At 41.6% G+C, this 20,139-nt stretch overlaps 1 protein-coding gene across 11 annotated transcripts in view; it reads left to right on the top strand.

Moving 5' to 3' along the window:
• PPFIBP2 (PPFIB scaffold protein 2) overlaps positions 1-20,139 on the top strand; it is a 162,332-nt gene that overhangs the window by 27,466 nt on the left and 114,727 nt on the right. For all 11 annotated transcript variants that reach the window (XM_077321869.1, XM_077321863.1, XM_077321864.1 and 8 more), the window contains one exon: positions 11,256-11,360. In XM_077321869.1, coding sequence (XP_077177984.1) covers positions 11,297-11,360 — 64 coding nt within the window. In that variant the 5' untranslated portion in view covers positions 11,256-11,296. The remainder of the gene's footprint in view (positions 1-11,255; positions 11,361-20,139) is intronic.

Raw genomic sequence — 20,139 nt, 5'->3', positions numbered from 1 at the left:
TTTTAATGTAAACCGCCCTGAGCCTTCGGGGAGGGCGGTATATAAATCTAAATAAATAAATAAATAAATAATAAATAAATAAGAGCAACCTTTCTGGATCAGACCAAAGGTCTTCCTCCAAGGAAGCGTGCATAGTTTTATGGTCACAGGAACCCTATGAGATAGGTCAGACTGAGAAAATGTGACTGCTGGAGCTTTCCCAGCAAGCTTCAGTTCAAAATGGGGATCTTAAACTAAGTTTCCCAGATACTAGTCCTACTAGTCGAATGCCTTCTGCTTCAGCACATTAGCACAAATTAGAATGATTTTAAAGACAACTGGTTTACCAAGTTAATTGATGCAGATAAAAATCACATAATAGAAAAAACCCTACCTTTTCCAAGGTCACATCTGATATACTTCTATTTACTAATTACCGTGCTGAGAGCTGCTATATTGAATAGTCTCTAATGTGAAAGTCATCAGTTGTGATCCTAAGGTAACAACCCCTATAGAGCTGCAGTTTTTATTTGCTGCTTTTAGAATGACATGTTGTGTGGAGAGCAAAGCTCCAAAGCCACTTGTCAGTCTTTGAACCTACATGGAGAAGAGTGGCAGAATGGAGAGGTAGAGGTCATTCAGAGGTAGAGAAGATTCCTTCTTAGCACAGGCAGATTGAGACAAATTTACTCTGATGCCTTCTTTCTCTACTTTCCCCATCTTAGTGTCGTCTGGTACACCCTACTTATAGCTGCCAGTTGGTATTCCAAACCCCACATGGGTTGTGGCACAGAGCCTCTCATTCCTGCTCCACTGGAGAGACTACAACTCTGCTAGTCTCCTTCCAGTCACATGAACATGATTTCATATGGGTCAGAAAAATGAAAAGCATGCCTACTGGATGGGGGATACACCTCTAGGTAACACTGTGTGTGAATGAGTCCTTGGAGTACTTGTGGATTTTAAACTAAACATGAGCAGGCAGTGTGATGCAGCGGTAAAAAAGGCAAATGCCATTTTGGGCTGTATCAACAGGGGCATCACATCAAAATCACAAGATGTCATAGTCCCATTGTATACGGCACTGGTCAGACCACACCTGGAGTACTGTGTGCAGTTCTGGAGGCCTCATTTCAAGAAGGACGTAAATAAAATTGAAAGGGTACAGAGGAGAGCGACGAAGATGATCTGGGGCCAAGGAACCGAGCACTATGAAGATAGGTTAACGATGACTTAGATACATCACAACAAATACAAAATCTATCCCTAAAAGAAATCAACAATAACCCCATCCCTCAATAAACACAAACTCACTATGTTATTGAAAGGGGAGTGGAAATAAGATTAATTTTATTTCCCAACTACAATGACCTTTCGAATATGTTAATACCTGTCGTTTGTCTACCAGGAATTCTGACAAATGTACCCCATAAAGACATTCTCTCTACAAGATACAAACATCAGTTCCATCAACTGAACCCCAAGGTTTTAATAACTGGAATGTGCTATTGACAAGGCTCTTTAACCAGATTTCCTAGACTTAATATATTTATATTTATTAAATTTCTAGCCTTCTACCTTCCTTGGACTCAAAGTGGGTAACATATAAAAATCCCCATAAAACCCCCTCCTAAAGACAGCGCAAATCCAAAATTTACTAAGATGGCAAAATCCCTTCTAACTCCTGTTGTTCAGCCTGGAGAAAAGGAGGTTGAGAGGGGACATGATAGCCCTCTTTAAGTATTTGAAAGGTTGTCACTTGGAGGAGGGCAGGATGCTGTTTCCATTGGCTGCAGAGGAGAGGACACGCAGTAATGGGTTTAAACTACAAGTACGATATAGGCTAGATATCAGGAAAAGATTTTTCACAGTCAGAGTAGTTCAGCAGTGGAATAGGCTGCCTAAGGAGGTGGTGAGCTCCCCCTCACTGGCAGTCTTCAAGCAAAGGTTGGATACACACTTTTCTTGGATGCTTTAGGATGCTTAGGGCTGATCCTGCGTTGAGCAGGGGGTTGGACTAGATGGCCTGTATGGCCCCTTTCAACTCTATGATTCTATGATATGAGTTGTCTCAGGCTTGCAACTCACTGAGTGCCGTGTTGCAACTTTGTGGTTAAAGTTAAGTCCCTAGATTTGGAGGGACTTAAGATCACTTAAGATTTCTCTGGAAAAAATTTATAATGTGATTAAAAGATTAAACCAGTGGAAAAGAACTATCACCATCTTCCATTGTTGTGCCATTTTGTAGTCAATTTTTAAGCTACTTTTATAGCAACATGCCTACATTTTTGATGTCCTTTCTCTGTTGTTTTTATTGTGGCTTGCAAAAATAAAGCACTGAATTGTAACATATACCATAGCACTTTAGCCATTAAAATATTTGAATCCATTGGCTAAAATCATTCTTTAAAAAAATTCAATACAGGCAAACCAAAATTAGTAGACCAAAAATTGATGTGTAGTGATTTTCTGAGTCTGAAAAATAATGGAATGAATTGAGGGAGAGAGTGCATGCAGACCGTAAAATAAAATAGCTGTGTAAAATGATCAAGAAAACCAGGCATTTTGGACTCTCTGTCATCAATAAATCTATAATGAATAAATAATTCTCAATATGGCCAGATATGTGAATATTTAAATATGACAGCTGGAGCCATGAACAGATGAACCGCCATGAGACCTCCTAGCAAACGGCGGTATACAAGTTTAAATAATAAATAAATAAATAAGCACCAGAGAAAAGCCCTAGGTTTGCAGAAAATCCTGAAATCTTATAAACCATACAATACATTGTGGGTTAAAAAATCAAAGCTGCTTCTGTAACTCTGTGGCCTTTGCTAGGCAACCACAACACTATTACCTGTTGAAGTCTTGGTTTCTGTCCGCAAAATGCAGAGGGATGGGGCAGGGGCCTTTCCAGGATTGTTTTGGCCTTTGACAGGGGAGTGGCCAGGGCCAGCAGCAACCATGTGAACTGCTTTTTACTGAATAAAATCATCAGTCCATCACAGTCAGACTGGTAATGGCTGTCCATGGTGTCAGTTTGAGATCTTTCATATCGCCCATAAAGCCAGTGTGCCGTAGCAGTTAAGAACGGTAGCTTCTAATATGGCAAGCCAGGTCTGATTTCCCACTCCTCCACATGCAGCCAGCTGGTTGACCTTGGACTAGTCACATTTCTTTTAGAGCTGTTCTCACAGAGCAATCTCTCTCAGAGCTCTCTCAGCCCCACTGACCTCCCAGGATGTCTGCTGTGGGGAGAGGAAGGGAAGGTGATTGTAAGCCGCTTTGATACTCCTTCAGGTAGTGAAAAGAGGGGTATAAAACTAATTCTTCTTCTTTAACTGGAGATGCCAGGGGTTAAACCTGCCAAGCAGATGCTGTGCCACTGAGCCATAGTGATTTGCATGACTCACCCAGGTTCAGCTGCTTGCTACAGATATGAAGGGCAACTACCCCACAAAAGCCAGGGTAGTGTAAATCATTAGATTTTCAAACTATTACCACAGTGGATCAAAGCAGGATATAGAAATATATATCAGTATTATAGCCAGAGAATTGGGGGGGGGGGGGGGGAATGAAAAGTAAGTTGGTTGGTATATGGGAAGGAGAGAAATAAATGAATAAAGGCGATAACATGGGTTCAGCAGGAGGAGGGATAAGAGGAATAGTGCAAGAATGGGAAACAAGTCCTTGCAGGTTTCTTACTGTGTATCTGGGCCTGGAAGTTGCCACTGCACAATTGGCCCATAGTTTTCCTTGACAGAGGTTGCAGGGGGATGGAAAGAGGGAAAGCTGAAGCCAGAGCAAACAGATGAATGTAGGTTGGCTGGTGAGTTGGAAGAAGCAAAGAAAGAAGGAGGAAAGGGGAGAATAGGGGGCTTTGGGGGAAGGGAAAGAGGAAATAGAGGGGGAGAGGGAGTTTATCCCCCCTGCTAGTCCTTTCAGGTCTCCTGCTTGTAGAGACCTTTGAAATTTTTGAATTTGAAGTAGTAGTTGGGAATGAACCTAAGTTCACTGGTATGTCACTTTCCCACATCCTCTGCAATCTTGTGTTCCTCTAATACAGTGGTCCCCAATGTTTTTATCATCGGGGACCGGTCTACGCTTGAAAATTTTACTGAGGCATGGGGGTGGAGTTGTATTGTGCCGAGGGACGTCACTGCTGCCACCCGAGCCCCTGCTTCACTTGCTTTCCCGTCGGCGCCCCTGACTTCCCGCCACCCGCTGTGAGGTGCTGCCAGCAGTGGCTGCGCAGTGCCACGCCAAAGGGGAGCCCCAGCCATGGCGGCCGCCAGAGAACACAAAAGGTGAGCTGGTGGCAGAGTAGCAGGACAGCACCCGAGGCAGCAGACGGGGAGAAGGAGGAGGAGGAGCTGCGGCCCAGTACCAACAGATCCACAGACTGGTACCGGTCTCCAGACTGGGGGTTGGGGAGCGCTGCTCTAATAGATATCTGCTTTTTATACTTTTATTGTTATTTTATAGAGATATATACAGAAAGAAGAAGTAAATATTGATTACAATATGTCTTCCACCCTCCTCCTCCCACAGTCCCTGTATCCTGTTTATGGCATCTTGGCGAGGTAGTCCAGATAAAAGCTACATTGCTCCAGAAATTCTTCGATTGGCTTTTTATTAACTATAGATAGATAGATGTCAGTTTTGCCATTTTTGCTAAATCGGCTGGTTTATCCAGTCATAGTTCAATAGTTGTTATCTCTAGAGATTTCCAGTTCTTGGCCAGGACTAGTCTTGCTGCCATGGTAGCATAGGAAAAAAAGTTAATCTGGACAGACTTAATAACATATTTTCAGCTCTCACTGGAAACATAGTACTAAACATCTCCTCTAAAACAACATGTACTTTTGCCCTTAATCTACTAGCTTTCCCACATCTCCACCACATATGAAAAAAGGACCCTACTTTTTCATGGCATTTCCAACATCTGTTATTATAACCTTTAGCCATCTTTGCAATTACTTTAGGTGTTACATATACCATCTATAAAACACCTTATACCAATTCTATCTTAATCATTGACTATTTGTTGTTAGGTACTTTTGTCCAAATATGTGCCCACGTTTCCATTGTGAAGTTAGTTTCAATATTCTGCATCCATTTAATCACGCACTGCTTTACCTGTTCTGCTGCAGTTTCATATCTTAATAACAATTTGTATCTTTGACCTTGTAAGTGTGATTTGGCTCGAGTTAAAATGTTCTCAAATTCCGGAAGCAGAGCACCTATCTCCACATGTCCGGTAAATTCTGATTTAAATCTAGAAAACAGTTGGTTAAGCCTCAACCACTGGATTTCTACTCCTTCTGTTTTTATTATTTGAATATCTTTAAACTCCCCTGTTGTGGATAACAAGTCCTTATATTTCAGACAGGTTATTCTGTTTTCCTGAGATTTTGTAAAGTACCATATATCAGCTGTCCCCCAACCCCCGGTCCGCAGACCGGTATCGGTCCAGGGATCAGTTGGTACCGGGCCGCAGCTCCTTCTCATCCTCCTCCCTGGCTGCTGCCTTGGGGGCTGCCCTGCCACTCTGCTGCCGGCTCACCTTTGGTGTTCTCAGGTGGCTGCCATGGCTGGGGCTCTCCATCGCCGTGGCACTGCGCAGCTGCTGCTGGCAGTGCCCCTCAGTGGACGGCAGAAAGTCAGGGGCGCTGGCAGAAAAGCAAGTGGAGCAGGGGCTCAGGCAGTGGCAACATCCCTCGGCAAAAGACTATCCCCCCTTGTGCCTCAGTAAAATTATCAAGCGTTGACAGGTCCCCAGTGATAAAAATGTAGGGGACCACTGCCATATATACTTGTGTATAAGCCTAGTTTTTCAGCACCTTTTTTCACACTGAAGAACCCTTCCTTGGCTTATAAACGGTATATACGGTAACTGAAATAAAAGCCTGCTCTAGCCAGCCATTCGTTGTTTTGCCTTTTGCAAATGTGTACTGCAAGCTGAGCTTGCTCTGGCAGCATGTAGGACATCAACGGTTTGACTGGGGGACTCTGATGTTTTTTTTTTTCTTTTGCCTTTACTTCTTCCTCTTCTTAATCACTTTTTCCAAACTATTCTTTTGGTTTCTGTGGGTGGGGTGGGTTTTGGGGGTGCTTTGGGATTTACTGTTTCTTTCTCCTAGTGTTTCTTTCCTCTTTTATCTGAGGGGCAGCATTGTTTGCCTTTTCTTCTTTGGGTTGTGTTTCTTTTAAAAGTTGATTTTTACAGTTCTTTCTTTCAGTGTTCAGTTTTACAGTTCTTTATTTCAGTGTTTTGTTCTGGGGGGGCACTGCAGTTGTAGTTAGAGTTGCCCATTCTCCCAGTTTGGTAGCTGTTGTACTTGTTGCAGTAGGTTGCCAAATTCGGGTAGTGTTGTTCTGCTCTGGTTTGCTGGCCTGGGGGGGGGTACTGTGGTTCTCCCAGAGCTGTTCTCACATAGCAGTTCTGTCAGAGCTCTCTCAGGGTGTCTGGCATCAAGAGAGGAAGGAAAGGCAATTGTAAGCCGCTTTGAGACTCCTTTGGTTAGCGAAAAGCAGGGTACAAAAACCAGTAGTTATTCATCCTCTTGACTTTTCTGTATTTGTTGGGGGGGGGAGGCTGGGTGATGGAGAGCCTGTGATGATGGACCATTTTCCACCCTCAGCTTATATGTGAGTCAATAACTTTGCCCAGATTTTGTGGTAAAATTAGGTGCCTCGGTTTATATGCAGTTTGGCTTATATGCAAGTATATGCAACTAGAGATTTCATCAAGGAAGGTAAGGGCGATAATCTGCACCATATATTCATCAAGCCAGATGACCATAGATTGAGGTTCATTTTCTTCTTCCCTTTCTGTTAAAACAAGGGCCTTAGAATACTGTGGAATCCTCCTTCTATGCCCACTTTCTCAAAAATCAAGTCTCTAGCTGTTGAGTCTGTTATCAAGTCTGCCACTGCAACAAGCATAGCTGCATGCAAATAAAGCCTCAAGCTGGGTACAGCTTGACTACCTCTTTTCTTCTCGTAGGATTTTAAAGGCAATTCTAGGTCTCTTATAGGTCTCTTATAGCCCCAAATAATTTTTTTTTTTCCTCTTTGGCACTTGGATATCATCTTCTCTTTAATTGATAGTGGTAATACTTGGAATAAAAAGTTAAACTTAGTCAGTATGTTCATTTTTACCGTAGCAATTTGAATAGACCATGAAAGTTTCAGCTTATCCCATTTTAACAAATCCTGTTGTATCTTAATCCACAACTTCCCATAATTATTTACCTCAAGTTCTGTTGGGTCGGCTCCTACACATACTCCAAGGTATCTCACCATTTTAGGATTGACTTCACAACCAAAGCTGTTTCGAATACATTGTGCATCTGACTCTGATAACCCAATCAGAATGATTTTAGTTTTAATTCTGTTAACCTCATAGCCAAAATGTAATCCAAAACAGTGGTCCCCAACCTCCGTGGCTCTCCCCCCCCCCCCCCCCCGCAGTAAAAAACTTCCCAGGCCGCAAGCTTGCGGCCCGGGAAACTTCTTACTGCGGGAGGGCGGGGAGAGGGAATCAGGGCCGGGCTGCACGGCGTGTGGGCGTGGCCCGATGCGCAGGCATGGCCCAATGAGCGGGTGCGGTCCGTGCGGGCGCGGCCCGATGCCCTGCCGGTCCCCAGCCTCAGAAAGGTTGGGGACCACTGATCCAAAATATTTCAGGAGATCGAACAGCACTGGAGTGGATATCAGTGGATCAGTTAAAGCACAAAACACATCATCAGCATAACTTTTTAGTTTAAACTCTTCTTCAACTTTAAGTCCAGTCAACTTATCCTCTGCATGTATCTTGACCGCCAGCATTTCCAAAACCAAATTAAACAACTGTGGGGACAGCAGACATCCTTGCCTGGTACCCTTCTTGATAGATATCTTGATAAGGTTGCTAATTTCTTTAAAGGGAGATAGGAACTTTTCCTGGCAAGTGTATATTGAGTTCTGTTTCCATTAGTGGCTATAAGAATTATGGAAGGTGGATTCCTTGTGAGTTTACTCCCTCCTCTGGTGGTCATGTGCTTGGGGGTTTGGAGCCACTGAAGAAATCCCCTCTTGTCTGTTTCAGCTAGAAATTATGATGTGGAGGATCCTGCTTGCATTTCAGCAGTGACTCACATCCTTATACCATAAGCAGCATAATGTCAGATTACATGGATGTTTCCAGAACTTCCCACACAGCCTAAACTAATTATTTATTTATCAATCATATGGCAGAGTTACACACTGTGAACTGCCCTGAGCCGCAAGGGAGGGCGGTATATAAGTGCAATCAAATAATATAAAATATGTAACCAAGTTGATACAATGGGCATGCAGACTGATTGGGCAATTCCCCTAAGTACTAATATCTAAGTTTTCAATCCACAACTGGGGAGTGTTCAGAGAGCTCACTCACTTCATGCTGGAAAGCACAATGCTCACATTCCTGGGATAGGTAGTTTGGTGAGCTACACCACAGTCACATTCAAGGCCTGGCATTTTGCCCCATTTAAACAACAGGTCTGCACAGCTGCCAAAGCCTATTCATATTCTATAGTTTATCATCTTCCATACTTTATGTGGCAAGTCAAATCCTGCAGGCCTCTTGTTGGTGTTTATCAAGTTATGGCTATCAGGTAGAATTGAATGTATCCATGTTCACAGCCATTTATTCCCTAGATCAAACTTCTGCGATTGCAGGATTTGTGCAGATCTTACTACTTGGCATTGGGATCTTCTCTGTATATTCATATGTAAAAAATATGCAAGAGTCTGTTTACATGCATGCACTTGTTCAGAAACACCTGTATGTAAATATGTGTCACAACAGGCCCTTAAACATTTTGTCCATAATATTGCAAGCTGTATTATATGCATGTGTCCAATTCAAATGTGTGTAGATCTTTTCTTAGTGAAAATGGGGAAAACTCTAGTGAATGATATTAATATTTAGCACATTTTTATGTTAGTGTCTTTTGTACAAATCCAGGTAAGGGCTAAATGATTGGGGGGGGATTTGTTTGAAATAATTCTGTTTCCTGAAATGAACTCTAAATCCTCTTATGTTAAAACAAGTGGTTCTGTAAAGAATGTCTAGTATGGGCCAAAATCCCTTAGGAGGCTCTACCACCTGAAGAGCTATGTGAATCTGGAACTGAGCAAGTCTGGCAGTGTTGAAAAATGTCAGAGAAACTTCAGTTAAATATTAGCAGGTGGTGCAAACCAAAATATGTGAACTGAGTAAAGTGGTATTAGAGAGCATGTGACAAACATGCCTTCTAGTTTAGTCAAACAGTTATTAATGGGTCAGGTTTACAATCTAGCCCCTTCCTGTTTTTAAGCAAGCTGGCTTCCCCCCTTCCCTTCTGAAGCTGGAGAGCAATTGTCCTTGATTTATCTTTGCTTAAATAACTGCTGTTTTAATTTCCAAGTGTGAAATGTAGAACCTAGTGCTCACTGTCAGTACCTAGTGTGTGATGGCCTCTTAAAGGAGAGGCAGCAGTTTAGTGGTAGACAAGAGCAGGGGTAGTCAACCTGTGGTCCTCCAGATGTTCATGGACTACAATTCCCATGAGCCCCTGCCAGCATTTGCTGTGAGACAGCACTTGCTGTGAGCATTAGCAGCGAGACAGGGGTGCCAGCCTTTGCGGTGTGACTGGCCCATTCTGCTCGGCGGGAAGCAGCGGCGCTCTGCCCCGCCCCACCCCTTGCTACCCAGAACTCGCACATGCACACTTGCGCACTAGTGCCCGTCACAGGGTGATGCAGGGAAGGGATGGGTATATAACAAACTCTATATTTTGAGTGGAAATGTTGGGGGTCGTCTTATACGCCCAGTCGTCTTATATGCCAGCAAATACGGTATGCATTTTTGGTGCTTTAATTGTTTGATAGTTATTTCTATTGAAAAGGTTTTTTTTAAAGTTGATTACAGTTGGGCTGACATATTGATGACTTAAAGTTTCATGTTGTGATTTTTGCTCTAGCAAAGCAAGGTTTCTAAGTTAGGAGCATTGCAAACTAATGCTACTGAGAAAGCCAGCTGTAATGTGTCTAGGGAGTGTGACCCTGATAATTCTCCTGGTCTTCTCAGGAGCTTTCAGTACTTTCAGGCTTGGCTTCCTTTGCAATCACTTTTCAGAATTGGGACCATAAGGCACTGCTCTGCAATGCTTTCAGTACCACGTGAGGGTATGTTTCAGAATGTAGTGCTGACGGACTGCTGCTGTGCCCCTTGGCCACTTGTCTGTGGGGTCCCTCAAGATTCTGTCTTTTTCCCTATATTTTTCAAGAGTGATGTAAAGCTTCAGGGAGAGGTCATTGGGAGATTTGGACTGAGTTGTGGTTTAGATCGGTGGTGCCCAACCACTGGGCTGCAGCTCGCTGCCGGGCCGCGAAGGCCCTGGCACCGGGCCGCGGCTCCCTCTCCCCCCCGCAGTAAGAAACTTCCCAGGCCGCAAGCTTGCGGCCCGGCAAGCTTCTTACTGTGGGAGGGGGGAGAGGGAAGCAGGGCTGCACATGCGCGCAGGGTTAAGAAACTGAAACATAATCCTGACAAAATGGAGGTGCAACTGGGGTGTGTGTGTGCGTGTGCGGTGGGCAGAGGTCTGACTTAGGAAATGGGTTATTCGCTGTTCTGGATGAAGTTGCACTCCCTCTAAAGGTGCAGGATTGCGATTCCTAGATCTGGGCTTCCTGTTGGAAGAGGCAGTGGAGGCCAGGGTTGTCAGTCACTAGCTGTGGTCCTTCCTAGGCAGAAAAAATCTTGCCACTGTGGTACATGCTGTGGTAACATCTATTGAGTGCTATTTGGGCCTGCCTTTGAAAACTATCCAGAAGCTGCAGGTGGTAGAGAATGCTGCAACCAAGTGTTGACAACCATGGGCTATAGGGACCATATCACTTCAGTCTTGTTCTAGTTTCCCTTGCTTCCAGTTTGATTCTGCACTCCATTCTAGGTACGATTATTGACTTTTAAAGCCCTATATGGTCTGAGACCAACTTACCTTAAGGACCATGTTCTCCCATTCATTCACTTCAATTACCCTGCCTTCTGAGACTAGATGGATGGGGAATCCAGAAAGAACTTTTCTGGTCATGGCACGAACCCTTTGGAACTCCTTCCCCAGGGCAACTTGTCTATCTCCTCCTATCCTTTTTTCTCTGAAAAAGTGATGCTCATAATAATTGAGAATATGATTACTTTGATTGATGGCATAGTGATATTGATATTTTAATAAGCATTAACTTCCCTCCCTCCTTTTTAGACTAAGAAAAACACATCTGAGCAAAACCAGATTGGGAAACCATGGCTTCTGATGCTAGTCACATGCTTGAAGCTGCTCTGGAACAAATGGATGATATTATTGCAGGTATGGCAATCCTTTATGTTTAAGGAAAACACGTGTGTGTGTGTGTGTGTGTGTATGTTGGGGGGGTGGTGCTTAGAGTGCCAGGCCAGGATTTGGGGGAATCTTGAAAGCTTGCTGGAAGACCATAGCACTGTCACATACACTCAACCTAATTTACCTTACAGGTTGTGAGGATAAAATGGAGAAGGGGAGAATATTTTTAGGCATTTTTGTTCCTTGTTGGGGAGAAAAGTGGGATATTAATTAAGTAAATGAATAAGATCCTCCTGATAGCAGAATGAGTGCCTACAATTCATTCTATAAGTGCAGAAATGGAGGATTCCTTATTATTTGTGAAATCTTATGTTTGGTCATGTGACATTTCTAAATATTCAGGGAGCTCATAATGGTTATAACTGCAAAACTGTCTTAAATAAGAGCAAGTGAAATTAATTTATGAAAGAATGACAGTTACACTAATCTTTTGCAGAAATCAGGTGAATCAAAGTTCTTATGGCTGTCTTGGAATAAAAGTGTTAAGTAGGAATATACTTCAGTTGACTATAGGAAATATCTGAATTTCAAGAGAAGTAATACAGAGATATGAGGACAGTTTAAATTTGGAGCTAAGAATAGACACACAATCACTAAGTTGTAACAATATATTTCTTTAAATACTGAATCTGTACCATCTGACAATAGTTCAGTGTAGGTGATGCTCCTTTCTGAGCATTGCAGGTCTGCTCTGAACTTTGACCTGGAAACTGCAACTGGTACAAAATGCAGTAGCATGGGCTAGGGCCAGGACACCCAAATCCCACCCTCTGCACGCTCCACCTCCAAAGTCTCCAGGTTTTTCCCAGCCTGGAGCTGGCAACCCTACTCATCACACATAGCTCTTAACATCTCCTCCTTACCCAGACCTATTCCCCCACAAAGAGTCATTTATTCATTAAACTTCATGAAACTCAGCACTTAACGGATAAGAGATTGATTCCGTGTGCATAGATTTTCAAAGAACAAGTAAGACCGAGATCTCTTAACTGTGTATGGTTATTTTATAATAATAATAAGAGTTGGTTCTTATTTGCCGCTTTTCTCTACCTGAAGGAGTCTCAAAGCAGCTTACATTCGCCTTCCCTTTCCTCTCCCCACAACAGACAGGTGGGTGAGGCTGAGAGAGCCCTGATATCACTGCTCGGTCAGAAGAGCTTTATCAGTGCCATGGGGAGGCCAAGGTCACCCAGCTGGTTGCATGTGGGGAAGTGCAGAATTAAACCTGGCTCACCAGATTAGAAGGCCACGCTCCTAACCATTACACCAAACTGGCTCAATAAGATTATTGCTGTGAAGAAGCAGCATGTTATCTCTGCAGACTCAATCCGTTTTGAGAACTGCAGACCCAAGCATCTGTGATAATATGTTCTAGGTAGAAAAACTGCCCAAAATAATCTTACAGAAACCTCTAGGAGAGCATGAATGGATTAATGGAATTCAATTGCCAAAAATTTAAACACTGCATGAATATACAGTCTCATGTTACATAATATTAAAACTAATCCATATTTCATTATGAATAACCTTTGGACTATAATGTTTCTTAAACAGAAAACTATCTTTTGATAGATTTCCCCCCTTTCCAAAAAAACACTCCATTATAAAAATTGGATTTAAATTTATTTAAAAATTAAATTTTAAATATCAATGTTTTTAGCTTTTTAAAAAATAATTGATTTTATCCACTATGCTTCTGGATCACATTAAAGCCACATAGGCATGTTGCTGAAAGGTCAAGTATTTCTCCTTGTTTGGGAAGTAATTCCTCCCTGACAGCCAGTTGATCAGTGATGGAGACCCCATCAGGCATCCTTAGAATGAACTTAAATTCAGCCATCTCATGTTGTTAGCCTGAAATTTCTCTGTCTGAGGACTACCCCTCTTAAGTCAGCCATAGAAAGTCCTGTAAGATTAAGATGTTCTCTTACTGATGTTGTGATTCTTGTCAGATTTATGTCCATTTATTCTTTTGCTGATGGCTTTGTCCAGTGCATTGCTGATATTTGATGGCATATTTAATAATGTTGGAAGATTAACAAGAATATGACCTTGATATGGTATGGCCGGTGTTCTTGTGTCTGGTGAGGGTGTTATCACAGTGAATATGGGGAAAGAGTTGGCTTCTTGCTTGATTGCAGGTCCTGGCCTCAGAGTCTGTGTTCATGTTAAGAAATGCATTGTTATAGGTGAGATTGTTTAAAGATAGGAGACTGTTGTTTGTGGCTACTAAAAGATTTGCCTCCCAGGGTTTGTGAGAGAGGAATATAATTGCCCAGCATAGGTTGTGAGTCATTAATGATATGCTGAGCCAGTTTCAGCTGGGTGTTGTATGTGATTACCAGTATTTTGTTGTTTCATTTGAGCCTATCAGTAGCAGGTTATCACATGGTATCATTTTGGCTTTATTGATCTGTTTCTATTAACAGGAAGTGATTATAATTTCAAACATGTCAGCTGTAGATCCTCCAGGTGAAAATCTTTGTCAAAAGGATCAGAAGAGACGTGGCAGTAATATAGAGCTTGGCTGTCAACAATGGGTTATTTGGTATGTTTCGGATTGTGACTTGGAGGCATGTAGATATGTTTCAGTAATCAGTAAGTTGTCTGACATTGAGTAAGCCTGCTATCTCTTTGCTTTGAAAAAGAAGCAAACCACTTGGCTACTCATTACTCTGACAGAGGGCAAAGGGAAAGCAGAAAGGCTCAGTTCCCATTTTGATGCCCAATTTTTTTCTGAATAGAAAATCTTGTATTACTTCATCAATTTTAAAGTTGTGTAATTCTCCAGTAGTCACTACTTGACTCCATCATCAACCACATCACTGACTGAAAACAATGAAGACTTGAAATGACTGTGATGAAGGTCAGAGTTGAAAGTGCTGAAGCAGGATTACAGCTGAGCATCAAGAAGATGAAAAGGGAGACTGCAACCAAGAAATTAGAAGGAAATTGAGACTGGGGAAGTCAGCCATGAAAGAGCTAGAAAGGGAAAGGATGTGTCATAGGTGACCAAGTTCAAATTAATTCAATTCTATAGTATTCTCCATTACATTAGGTGTGAAAGTTAGATACTGAAGAAAACTGAGAGGAGGAACGTTGATTCTTTTGAAATGTGGTGCTGAAGGAGAGCTTTACCTTGGGATGATATACAAAAAATAAAAACAAACAAACCAAAAAACCCAAACAAATTAGTGTGGTTTAGATCGCCTAAACACTCCCCAAAAGCTAAAATGGCTAAACTAAGGCTATCATACTTTGCTCATGTTATGAGAAGACAAAGACTCTCTGGAAAAGGCAACAATATTAAGAAAAGTTGAAGGCAGCAGGACAAGAGAAAGACCCAAGGAAACCACAACTGTTAGTTTGCATAACCTGAGAATGGTAGTTAATGATAGGACATTTGGAGGTTTGCCATCAATAAGAAGCAACGATTGCCAAAAAGGTTAATGAGGAACAACCTCAGGTTTGTCCTGAATGTTGCAGACTACACACGGAAGAAAAAGTTGAAAGCGGCTTTTATATTCTTAGATGCAGAAAAAGCTTTCGACAATGTTTGTTGGGACTTTCTATTTAAGACTCTTAAACTGATAGACTGTGGTGATATTTTTTTTATTTGATCAGACGTATATACTTGGAACAGGAAGCAAGGATATTAGTAAATGGAATGCTTATAGAACAATCAATCAGTGTAAATAAAGGTACCAGGCAAGGCTGTCCATTATCTCCATTATTATTTAATCTGGTACTAGAAATACTGGCATCCAAGATCCAAGCCATGGAAGAAATCACTGGAATAAGAATTGAAGGAGAAGAATTCAAACTGAAATGCTATGCTGACAATGTAGTTTGTACCTTGGAAAACCCAACAAAATCAATTCCACCATTATTAGATCTACTGAGAAATTTTGGACTCTACTCAGGATACAAAATAAATAAAGCAAAGACAAAAATTATCCTACAAGGAGTTACAGATCCAGAGGTACAAAATATCAAGGAAAACATCGGTTGTGAAGTCAACCCTAAATGGGTTAAATACCTGGGTATCTATCTAGACAAAGACTTCAGAAATCTTTTCACTGGTAATTATTAAAAACTTTCGAGTAGTATCCAAGTAGATATCAAGAGATGGAATGAAATGAAATTATCTTGGTCTGCTAGAATAGCAATAGTCAAGATGAGCATACTGCTAAAAATTAACTTCTTATTCCAAATGTTACCAGTAGAAATTATGGGAAGAGTACTGGGAAAATGGCAACAAATTCATATGGAGCAGGAAAAGACCAAGAATTGCTTTTAAAACATTACAAGATGAAAAAAGGAGAGGAAGACAAGGAGTACCAAACCTAAAGCTGTACTATCACGGAGCGGCACTCACGTATATAACGGATTGGAGATGAGAGCCACAATTAAGAGAACTGATATTTGAAAAAGAGGCCTTAGGCAACAGTTTCCATGAAAGTCTGTTATTTGTGAGAGGCAAACTTTTTGGTATACTTTACTACAGAGTGGATTTATTTTTCATTTGTTGTATTTCTTTTAATTGCCACAGTGTTTTATTTAATATTTTAGAAGGTGGTGCATATGCTTATTTAATATTTAAAACTTACAACAAAGATGGGTCCTCAAGGCTGACTTCCAAAAAAGATAGAAATAATTATTTGACAGAAATAATTATTTGGTGTTTGACAATGCATTCTGAAACAGTTAGACCAGGCTTTCTCAACCAGAGTTTTGTGAAACCCTGTGATTTCTTGAGGACCGAAAAGGTTTTCCTGAATGGGTGGAAGTTAATATATATTTTTTAATTTGTTAAACATTTTCAGGTGATATGACCATATGTGATCATGTTGACCTGCCTCCCCCAGTGGTCAATGATGGGCCTGGAGAGGGTGGGAAGTAGCCCCAGGTGGGCATGTACCCCAGCTATGCTACCCAACCATATTCTGCATGATTGTGACACTTCTTGGGTTTCTTGAAGTCTAAAGAATGTTTCAAGGGTTTCTGAATGATAAAAAAGTTAAGAAAGGCCAAGTTAGACCCTTCCAAATCTATTGAAGTCAGTGGGCTTAAAAAGGTAAAAATTTAGGATTTCTCTGTGAGCAACTGAACCATTTTGTAAGCTGTTTCTCCTGTTTTTTGCCATATGTATTAAAACATAGACATGCTACTTTGATAGCACATAGTGTACATGAACTTTACATCAGCAACCTAGATATTTTTTATTTTACTAAAAAACGTTTCTTCTCTGAATCCTGATCCTGTTATAGACCCTCCCACAGCTTACATTATGCCAAGGGATCTAGTGTGCCCAACCCACCAGTTAGTTTACCAAAGAACTAGGTCATCCACAGTCTCAAAGTGTCTACAAGACAAAGTTGACCTGGAGAGAGATGGGAGTGGGCCACTGTTGTATGATATAATGTTACAATGTTCTGTTGTATGGCTTTAAAAATGCTGCGAGCCACCTTAACTGCTACATTGCAGTAGAAAGGAAGGATATAAATCTAAAAAATAAATAAAGAAATCATGGAATATATACTGCTAATTTAGCAGTGGAAATGTGTGGCTGTAGTCAAAAAAGGAAAAGCCTAGAGAGATTATTCAATTGGGCATGGTCTACACCATGGTTGCCATTCTGAGTAACTTGGATCCAACCAAACACACTTCCTGTTTCCCTCCCCATGAGCCATTCTGTCTCAGCTATCTCTTCCTCCAACTTTGTAAAGATAAAAAATTGGTTTCTCTCATTCCTGACTTAAGTTTGAGTCTAGTAGACCTTTAAAACCAATGAAGCTTCATTCAAGGTATAAGCTTTCATGTGCAAGCACACTTCTTCAGGTATATATCTGATGAAGTGTGCATGCACACAAAATCTTATGCCTTGAATAAAACTTCATTGGTCTTGAAGGTGCCACTGGACTCAAAGTTTGTCCTGCTGTTTCAGACCAACACAGCTCCCCGTCTGAATTTATTCCTGGCATATATGACAAGAGCTGCCTCTCAGCCTTCCAAATTCTGCTCAGCTTAATTTCAACTGTGTATCCTGGGTCTTGACTGACTTGTCATTTTGAGTCCTCATCTTCATACTCTCCTTCCAAATCACTTTGGATTAAGACTAAAACTGCTGCTCAGAATCCCAGTTGAAAGAACCTATATATTGGGCATGGCCAGTCTACATTTTAATACTCTTCATATATGTTGCAGTTCAATTGTCAGTTGAGATAAGGGGTGACTGGGGCCTTGAGTACCCACACTGCCAGTCACATACTTTTAGCCTAAGCTGCTTCATGAGGTGGTTCTGAGAATAAAAATGGTGAAAGGAGAACTATGTGTGTTGCCCTGAGCTCTTCATAGAAAGAACCAGGTAAAAATGAACAGGGTAGATTATTCAAACTAATTCTGCCTGTTTGCAGCTCCTTCTCATGTGCCAGGGCTCCTGTCTTCGTTCTTTTAGAGTGCATGGGGAGATTCAATGTCACTGTCAGCCCATCCAAGTATGATGCTAGTAATGACGTTTGGGACATATTTGGGCAGAGCCATGTAATGAGGCTTGCTACCTGATGTAGAGGCATGGAGAAGGCATCACTGGGATGATATTTGAAGCTGGCTCCATTTGATGATGGTCCTATGCAAAATAGTCCTTATGGCAAGTTGTTTGTTCAGCAGTTGAAGTGCTTTGCTTTTATGGATACTGTCTCTCAGAGGACCTGAAAGTCTTTTTATTGTGAATTAACCTTATCAGTCTGCACAGCAGTTGATGTATTTTCTGCGGTTAAGTCGTTGCCAATAAAATTCAGTTCAGAAGCATAAGATTGTTGCTGAACTGGAAGGGAAAAGTGGTTGGTTCATTACCATTAATTTTTTTCCTCTTTATTTAACTTTAACTTAATTTGCTTTATGCATTTTTTTCTGGATGAATAAATGCACATATGAAGGTGAGTGAAGGGCTAAAAGAGGGAACCACTTATGTGCACGCTCATCTGTTTAAATGAGAAATGGTATTAAAGTGTTTGAATCATTCCTAGCTTTTCTGTACTGCATGGTAATTTTTTCTTCAGCCAATGTTCTTTTCCCTTCCTTTCCCTTCTGGACAGCAAGCCTCCCCCCCCCCCCCAAAAAAGCTAATGTGGCAACCACAGCAAGTTAGATTAAAAATAACATGGCACAAAAGAATGGCATCTGTCTGTGATAGGAAGTTATAGGGAGAGAGCAAATGAGAGAATGTTTCCTTCCTGATGTGTTGCAGCATTAAATGACTTCTCTCCATCTCCACCCCATAAAACTATCTAAAGAAAACTGCATTTTATTTATTCTGTTTATGTATTAAACTATTTATAGCCTGCCTTTCTCTATGACAAAAGGCATTTTATTCATCACAGTTAAAAACACACATTACAAGATCCAATATAAATTCCCAGATCCTCCTCCTGTCAGAAATATTTCTGTTGTCTGTATCTCCTTTAAAGCCCTGGCAAAGAAAATGGCCTTCTAGTGTCCTATCTAAAGACAGCACACCCTTTATCAGGGAGCACATTGTACAATGTGATGCTAGGTGAGCTGCCTTAAAGACAAATAGACATTGCATTGTTAAATTAGTGATTTAACTCACTTTCCAGAAACCACACAACAGCTGCGGAGAACTAAGTTGTGACATAGGGGCCAAATTCAGCTTGGAGTAGGGTGCAGGGGGGAAGGAACTTCAGACTCCCAATGCCATGTTCTCAATTTATAATGGCTTCAGGAGTCAGACCACCTGACCAAGGTGACGACGTGGATGCTGACCTCCTTGAGCAGCTTGATAGAACATCCTTGTAATTCAATTTCCCTAATATGTGCTGGGAAACAAACTCTGCTAAGCATTCAGAGTCTTGCAACTTTCAGTCCTGCTTGGCTGAGAATTTCATTTATCAAATGGTAGAAAAACCCATGAGAGGCTTGCCCATGCTCCACTTAATACTGAATAACAGGCAAGAACTGGCAGATGGGGTGAAGGAGGTGGGGACACTGGGGGGGGGGGGAGTGACCGTGTCCTTCTAGAATTTCTTTTGAGATGGAAAGGCCAAGGACGTTTATATTCAGATGTGTATGTTAGACTTTCATAGGGTAGACTTTAATAACCTCAGAGACATAATGAGAGTCATCCTGTGGACAAGAATGCTGGAATAGAAAAAAGCAAATTACAGGTAGGCTCTCCTTAAACAAGAGCTTTTGCATGCTTGAGCCATGACTATTCCATCAAGATGGAAACATGGTTACAGGGCACTGTAAATTAGCCATCAGAGAGGCTAAAGCTGAGAATGACCTGAGACTGGCCAGGGGAGTCCACTGTAACAAGAAAAGGTTCTTCAGGTATGTGAGGAGCAAATGTAAGGTAAATGAGGCAATAGGCCTACTGTTGGGTGAAGATGGAAATACAGAGAGAAAGCAGAAAGACTCAGTACCTATTTTGCTTCTGTGTTTTCCAAGAAGAATGTGGACACATCTAGGGATGGTTGTAGGCAAGGTCTTGATGGGTTGTCGAGGTTGTTGAGAGTCACCTGGCTGCTCTGGATGAGTTAAAATCCCCTAGGCTGGATGGTGTGTACCCAAGAATGCTCAAAGGACTTTTTGGAGAGCAACATAGGAGGCAAAGGAAACAGCTGGCTTCCCTCCTTTACCTGGGGGTTATTGAGAGTGGGAAGAGGCTGAGGATGGGGCAACTTACTATCAGCAGGAACTTTCAGAGAGGCCAGCATTTCTTCCA

The sequence above is a fragment of the Paroedura picta genome, chromosome 2 (assembly GCF_049243985.1).
Source record: "Paroedura picta isolate Pp20150507F chromosome 2, Ppicta_v3.0, whole genome shotgun sequence".
NCBI lineage: Eukaryota > Metazoa > Chordata > Lepidosauria > Squamata > Gekkonidae > Paroedura > Paroedura picta.
This window is presented reverse-complemented; position numbering and strand designations above follow the sequence as displayed.